The sequence below is a fragment of the Pectinophora gossypiella genome, chromosome 1 (genome assembly GCF_024362695.1).
Source record: "Pectinophora gossypiella chromosome 1, ilPecGoss1.1, whole genome shotgun sequence".
NCBI classification, from domain to species: domain Eukaryota; kingdom Metazoa; phylum Arthropoda; class Insecta; order Lepidoptera; family Gelechiidae; genus Pectinophora; species Pectinophora gossypiella.
The window spans coordinates 15,521,384-15,529,577 of record NC_065404.1 but is presented as its reverse complement, the minus strand read 5'-3'; the positions used below and the strand labels follow the sequence as shown (position 1 = coordinate 15,529,577).

The following is an 8,194-nucleotide window of genomic DNA, read 5'->3' as shown; positions in this document are numbered from 1 at the left end:
ACAAAAAATCGTTATATATAGTTCATGTAAAAGTTTAATTCCAATGAAATTTTTTGAGAAACAAAAAATAATGAAATGAGTTATTTTGGAAATACTTATTAGTATTTTATTAATTTTATGGTGGTCCCTAATTTGTTCCTTTTCATGGTTTTCAACCAACCATCCCCATTTGTTTAGTCTATGGTTTTCCTGTTCGACGGCGAGTGAACGAGCGACTTACGTTTCTCGCAATTCGCGTATTGTTTGACGAACGTTGCAACGATACTTTTATACACGACCAATGTCCGAGGCCTTCCAATTGTAATCACTGTAGAAAAACGAATTACCATACAAAAACTAGAAACGACTTTCACCGGATACATCGATAATTCGATTAACGAAACAAGGGGTTGCAAATTATCCCACATATCAGTAAATTGATCACAATATGACAATGTACCCGTGCGCTGGGTCGTCCGCTGATATATCCGTGTGATGTACCGTGTGGTTCGTTTAAGTGACAAAGCAGTAGCGGCTCCCAATCGGGACTATTATCTTATTCGTGATTGCCTCGGGCCGGGAACTGGCCACTTGGTTTAGTCGTCGCGGGGACTCCAAAGCGGTAAATACGGAGTTGCAAACCGAGCTTCGCATCATATATCGCCAGGATTACGGTGAGTACCTCCTTTTAGTTTACTTTAGAAAACATTGGGCGTTTTTCGGGCGTTGGGAGTGACATTGAAGAGCGCGCGATCAGCTGCCCGACGAGCTAAATTTAGCAATAAAATGTCAAGTCTCTCCTGGCACCGGGAAGCAATCAGCTGATCCAAACACAGTTATAATTATCCAATTAGGTAACTGACTTTGAAGATCAGTCTTATCTGGAATTACATTTAAATCACTCCGTAACTCATGAGATAAGTTATCAGAGATAGATAGGGTTTATATAATTGGCAGATTGTCTTGGACAGGGTTTCAGTGAGGACTCTTGGTTTCAGATTTGAAAATGGTGCAGCAGGATTTAACTTAGGCATTGGGACGGTTGTGGACCGTGATCGGGATGGCTCGGGGAGGCTCGCTGGTGTGAGCTCTGCACGAGCCAGACGCTGCGGTGTGTGTGTAGTGTCTAGTCAATAGTGTGTGTGAGTGTGTGCCGGGATGCCCTCAGCGATGTTGTCGGCAGTGCTTGAAGAGGAGCCCGACCTGTACGAGGCGTTTCCCCCACATGTGGACCCCACCGGTATTACTATCTTAACAGACAGCCCACCAGGTGAGCATCTTTACATCTTTTATATTATATTTGTAGGCATATTATATCATTTCACAATTTTGATTTTGTGATTTTAGTGTAATCATAAAAATATTTTATAATTTTTTTTTTATCAAAATTCTGCTTTTATGAACCTTGAATAAAGTAAATCCGTACAAAATCTGAAGTGTAAATGCAGAAGTGCTATCAGTATCAATATGAAATTAAATGAAGCAAAAATAATTTAAATCAATGTTTCATAATTTAATAAATTAAATATTACTGTAATCCAAAGCTACCCACTTTTTATCATCATTACGTCCCTTATCTTAATACTCTATCTAGAAAGTATTAAAAACATGTTGATTATTGTGATCATGGGTATTTGTGTTACTATTATTGTAAATTATTATAAAACATGCATTATTTGCCATGAATTTTATGTAATACATTTTAAAATATTATAAGCAATTCATTTAAAATGAGAATGTGTGCTAATTTGTTTGATAATTTATTATTTATTTATTTATTTCAACTTCAATACACTATCATTACAGGTAGGACCTAATGCGATAGAATAGTAGCTACAAAGAATAATTACACAAACACTAACTTACACTCACTCAGTACATAAAATATAGTAGTATTTAATATTGCATTGTAATATTTACTATCAAAATGTGATTATTTATAGAAATTTTAAATCTATACTGATTTTCAGCCATTAAAATTCAAAAGGGATATGGTGTGGCCAATTTCTAATTTTAAACTCTGGAACTAATTGTTATTTTTTCCATTTTTCATTTCCAGTAAATGGCATGGTAAAGTCCTTTCCTACAAAACCAATCTACCTACTTATTTAAATAATCTGGTCATACAAAATATGTAAAAAATCACTCAGGGAGGAAAAATTCTCTGTCAAATTAGAACTTTGTTTAAGGCTCTAGAACAAAGCAATATAAATTTATATTATTGAAGGTCTTTCACAAATCTGTGTTAACAAGGCAGACATGCCTGTCAATTTATCAATTGTCTTAGCCGTTTCTCTAGGCATTTAATTATTGACTTAAGTCATCTATTCTTTAGCGTTTTCTTACCATTCTTGAGTAGTTGAAAATATTCCATAGTAACAATTTTAACAACAAAAAAGGATAACAGTATTTAAACAAGTGAAAATATTAGAATTTGTAGGTACTTTAGCAAATTTCTTCCATGTTTTTTTTCTTTGTTTAAACTTCTAATTCTCAAGATACAATACATATGCAATAAACATTGCATATTGCATTGCATACGGACTTATGTGTAATCCCGAGATCGTGTATTAAATCCCGAAAATATTGAGATACGATGACCCGCGATTTAAACCCTTACAGCATATTGAGATTTTTTTTATTATAATACGAGATAACGCTATGGAGATGACGATATTGAGTCTTTTCAATAATTCGATCGATTGGGTTAATGTTATGATTGTGAGTACGTCTGATGTTTACATAGCGCCGAAATATGGAGATCAAATTATTGCAAACTGATTGCCATCAACCCGCAGTGGAGCAGCATTGTGGAGTATGCTCCATACCTCCTCAGTTGAGTTGGGGAGGGTTGTGCCCAGCTGTGGGATGTAGTATAACTATTTATGTATTGATTACTATTCTGGAAAAAAAACTGTCATCTGCTAACCTTCTACTGACAGGTTAATTAAATAGTATCAGTGAACTAATTTAAACTATAGGTTACGGAAAATTCGTCCTTGGTTTAGTTATAAATATTTCTATTACCATAGAATAAAATTAAGTGTAGAACGGTAACTCTCCGCCATGTACAAATTGGTATCGAGCGCAGGACCTCACCTCTGGGTCTTACTTTAGTCACGTAGTATTATTTTCTTATTCTATGCTTTAGTCCTAAATAGCCGTAAGCCGCTAAGGAGTAAGTAGGAGAGGGCACGGACTGTTTCGCTCGCACTTACGCGTTAGGCAGCGCAGGGTAAGAATGAAATTTTTGTATGAACTGTCCGCGTTGGGCCATTGCTCACCGTTGTCATTCCTCGGTCTAAAATTGCGGATAGGTGTTTTTTTTTACGAAAAGCTGTCGATAAAATATTGGCAACTTTTCTAATTAGCAATAAGCCATGCGAGATTTCATCAACGTCGAGTATTTGCTATCTCATAGAATGTTGAAAATGTCTATTACCCATTAGAAAAGAAACACAGAGTTGACTCTTAGTACTTGGCTTTAAAAATAAATTATTATGAACAGCACTTCCATATTTTATATATTTTATCTTACATGATTCCAATAGTGTTTTCTTTCTATTTGCTCCATGCAAAGTAAAACGAAACCTTCGGTATACCAAAGACCCTATCGTTTATGTTATAAGAAGATCCAATTTAGCCATCCCTCGATCATGACGTTAATATCATAACCACTCAAAAATTCGTTAGATTGTAGACTGATTCAATTTGCTCATAAAGGTATGATTCCACAGATGACAAATGCCGACGGCAGCGACCGACCTGCCGACTACAGGCGACATTACTGGGGCCCTTCCCAAAATATTATCGCTTATACGTTACGGTGACTGAAGCAAATTAAAATTCATGAGATTGACATAAGCTAACGAAATGTCACATAATTCGCTTATGTGGCGTAGCGGGAATAAAAGCGATAGATTACTATAGATTTGGGCCCTGTGTTTCTATAGCTTGTCGTCGTACTGTCGATGCCGCCGTGTTGCGAATGTGCTTTGCATAAATCTATAGAAGATGAGGTTGCCAAATATAAATAGATAAAAACCTCGGAAAACAATAAAGATATAAATAATCTATAGAAACCATAGGCCCAGAGGGCCAAGTCAATTTTAGAGGGCGAAAACCAGTGTTGTAGCTTGTAGCCGATAGACGCTTGCTGCTGTGGTTCGCAGCTTTGTAGCCGGCGGACTATAGTCGATAGTCGACATCGAAATCATGCCTTTATGCTTTCTGGACGCAGATTCAGGATCTAGGCGGGGGATTTTGTATGAAACATATACAGCATACGAAATCCCGCGCCCCGGCTGACTTGTCTCGCTTTCCCAGTTCTATGTAATAACCTAAGACGTCATCTTTGGCGGTTTATCGAAAAAGTTTTAATATAAATCCCGGGATCCGCAGGTAATACGAGCCAAAATCAATAGAAGGAAAATGTATCTCAAATCAGGAAGTGATATCATAGAGGAAAACCGTGTTAGAAGATCATAACGTCGTAAATACGTCACAAAAATTACCTGATGCCGTGAGGAAATTCCGGTTTTCACGTCAATCTTATTTTGCGACCAATTACCCGTGTTTTCGGGTGTGGTCGTATCTGTTTAAAATTAATAAAGATAATTGCGGAAATTTGATTTTTTCGACCTCTCTTTAAAAAGTGCGGTAAAAAGGCACACACATGCACTTCTGAGAATTAGGTCTTGTTTCATTGCACGTTGATTGTTTTTAATGTCGTGTCTATATGTGCAATGAATTTTTTGTATTGTATTGTTGATTAGATGTCAGCCTATCTGTTGGATAAGTATCGGACAGCAGTAGCACTACAATCTGTCAGAAAATTTCTGGATAACAGACGTTTTTCACCAATTAAAATAATCTCAAATGCCCAAGCGTACAGCACGCATATACCAAACCAGTATCAGGTTCCAAAAACAAAGACGAGAAACGCTCTAAGGGGTGCTATTCTCAAAACCGTTCTTTTCATAAGAATGTAGAAAATCCAGAACTTGCCATGCCGATTGAGCGGTTATTATTTCCTTGAACCGTTGCGAAGTCTCCGCGTTGTTTGTGAAACACTGACTCTTGTTGTTGATACTCCGTCTAAACAGCCATAACAATGGCCTTAATATTTCCAACCAGATTCCTCCTCGTTGTGGGTTATTCAACCTCGTGGTGTGGTCCTATATGTTGACTATTGCTGTATTCTATTGCCCTGAAGTCCAAAACTTCGAAACATAAACAGTATTATACGTCCTGCTGCTAGGCACGGGCCACTCCTCAAACAACCGGAGAGGGGATATGGGTGGAGCTTACGCTGTTCCACTACGGGTCTACTCATCTATTCATTGAACTCTTCAACTCATCGAACTCTTCAGTTCATCGAACTCTTCAACGCATCGAACTCTTCATCTCATCGATTTGATCTTTGGGATCGAGAATGAAAGGCTTCAAATTGACAGGCAGGCTAGAGTATGATCCGATCACCAACGGTTGTGGTAAGTGATGAGATGGTTTTATTCATCTTTTGTCACTTGCATCGTTTTTTTCCGATGTTTTTTAATTTTGAGCGATGGTGGATATCGTCATGATTTCTTTCAGTTTGACGGCTGGGTATGTTAGTGATAAAAGTAGTTGAACTATAATCCCAAATCGGGTTGGGAGTGGCACAAGTAACCAAAGACAATTTGCAGCCACTGTTGATACGAAGTCCTAAAGCGAATATTATGCTGAACTTTATGATGACTAGGGACTAGCCTATCGCCCATAACAATTATCCATCATGTTAGAAATGGCGGGAAATAAAGCGATGGGAAATAAGCGAGAGTTTATGTATGATATAATATGTAAGAAGTTTGTGATTTTATTTATTTTCGCCTATCAGTGGGACATTGATTAGGCTACAGAAAAAAAAAAATCATCGATTCAAGAGTTAGGTAAAAGGAAGAACGTTGGTTAGAATTTTGCCGAAACACGTACATTACAACTATAAGTGGGTACTTTCCTAGGTCAAAGATAAATTATAAAATTCTGATTACTAGATAAAGACAGATCTAAAGGGGACAAAAAGTTTTCTTTTTTCTATTTAACTTACATATGAATTTTATAAGTGCGCCATTTTGTCACGATTTTCTATGACGTCACAGGTTGCTTTTTCGTACGAATTCCATAGTAATTTCTTGTTTTGACGTTTAGTAAAGAGTAACTAATTTGACTAGTTGGAAACTAGCCTATTTACCGCCTTATCACACCCCCGACACTCGATACAAAAATCTAATTCTCACCATGTCCCGTCGTATGGAATTCGCGTTCAGCCAAACCTCATTTTCTTCAATTCATGTCTCTGTATTAGGAGTCTTTTTCAAATAGATAATGATGAATGATGAATAGATAATGTGAATTTGACGTTAAAAATGAATCATGTTTACCCAGAAGAACTAATTTCCAGTTATTCATTTTTGGTTAAAAATGGTCGAGCTGATAAATTACTTCTGTGACGGAAGTTTTGAAAATTCCAAGTATTTTATAGCTTGATTCACCACTTCTGACCTGTCTGATAACCCAACCTATCGAGAACTTTCTGGAAGGTTATGTGATTGCTATTCTCTCTCAGGTCTTTACATCTTTATCAGACGATTCAAATAGCGCGTAGCGTTTCTATTAGACTCTAGTGTATATATAGTATATTGTGTACCTATAGTATAAAAGTAGGTCATCCCCTGTTATCAGAAGACAAGACAAACACTATTCATCTCGAGTAATGAGGCGGTTATCACAAGAAATCTGCGGAGATAAGCTTTATCTCGAGTGCGCGATAAGTTGAATCAGTTTGTTTTCTAAATAAGTACACCTACTTAACATTGTTATCTGTGCACTGTTGGGGTTGTGTATGCAAATTTATCTTTACGAGAAAAACAACGCATACCTACTGTTTAAATTGTACACAATGTAATTGTTTGATAATAAATAAATACTCAATAATGCGCTTGACTCTCGCTTTCAGGTCACAGGTTCGAATCCTAGCATAAGCCTAAACCAATGATTTTAGAATTTGTTTTCAAATTCACGTTTGGATCATAAATGATTATCACGTACTCAGCGGTGAAGGAAAACATCGTGAGGAAACCCACATTCCCGTAAAATGCATTTTCGGAGGCATGTGACCTAACCTGTATTAGGCTGGTTTTCGCTTCGCGGGTTGGAAGGTCATACAGGCAGTCGCTTCTGTTAGGTAAGTGGACTCTGTGAAAAACGGGATAATGTTTGGGAGATTATGTAGTCTTTAATCTTTAGAAATCTAAAGGAGTACAATAGAATAGAATTAAAAGTTTATTTTAACACAAAGATACAATTAATGTGTTAGAATTAAAACCCCACAAACCAATTGCTCGGTTCGGCTATGGGATCGCTGTTGTCTTATAATTCATTAGGTACTAAACACATGTAACTTTGCTAAAACTAAGATATCTTTCGAATAAGATGTTTAAAGCGTCCCGTAAATTTTCATACTATGCCCGATAATTTGTAAGACTCGCATGATATTATGCAAGAAATTGCACAAGAATTGCATGATGCATTCACATTTAGATATTAAAATTTAAATGCGCAAAGGCGCCAGCATTTAAACGCGTCTTTAATTATTCATAGAGTCAATGTGACGTGTTTCGTTAAGAATAAATGACTTTGTTTTTTTTTCTGTTAGGGCATTTGTGAAGGGCAAGGGACTACAATTTAATTCTATTTTAAAGATTAAAGACTACATAATCTCCCAAACATTATCCCGTTATTCACAGAGTCCGCTTACCTAACAAGCGACTGCCTGTCTGACCTTCCAACCCGCGAAGCGAAAACCAGCCCTATACAGGTTAGGTCACATGCCTCCAAAAGTGCATTTTTCGGAAATGTGGCTTTCCTCACGATCTTTTCCTTCACCGTTGAGCACGTGATAATCATTTATGACCCAAACATTAATTAGAAAACAAATTCGACAATCATTGGTTTAGGCCTGTGCTGGATTGGAACCTGCGATCTCAAAGTGAAAGGGAAGCGTTCTCCCAACTGTGCTACCATGGCTTCCATAATAAATAAATAAATATAGCATTTGCTCCATCCTCTTTTACATTATTCTTTGTAAATATTTCGTAAACTTTCCAATGAAGACATAACATAAAATGATCACGAGGTTAAAAAAAAACCATGTTGCGTTAAAATGAGTTACGCA

The 8,194-nt window shown here is 36.8% G+C and overlaps 1 protein-coding gene across 5 annotated transcripts in view; it reads left to right on the top strand.

The window, feature by feature from the left end:
* Positions 1-243: 243 nt before the first annotated feature.
* Positions 244-8,194, top strand: part of LOC126370347 (GTPase-activating protein skywalker) — a 121,968-nt gene continuing 114,017 nt past the window's right edge. For all 5 annotated transcript variants that reach the window (XM_050015193.1, XM_050015201.1, XM_050015191.1 and 2 more), the window contains exons 1-2: positions 244-653; positions 978-1,249. In XM_050015193.1, coding sequence (XP_049871150.1) covers positions 1,138-1,249 — 112 coding nt within the window. In that variant the 5' untranslated portion in view covers positions 244-653; positions 978-1,137. The remainder of the gene's footprint in view (positions 654-977; positions 1,250-8,194) is intronic.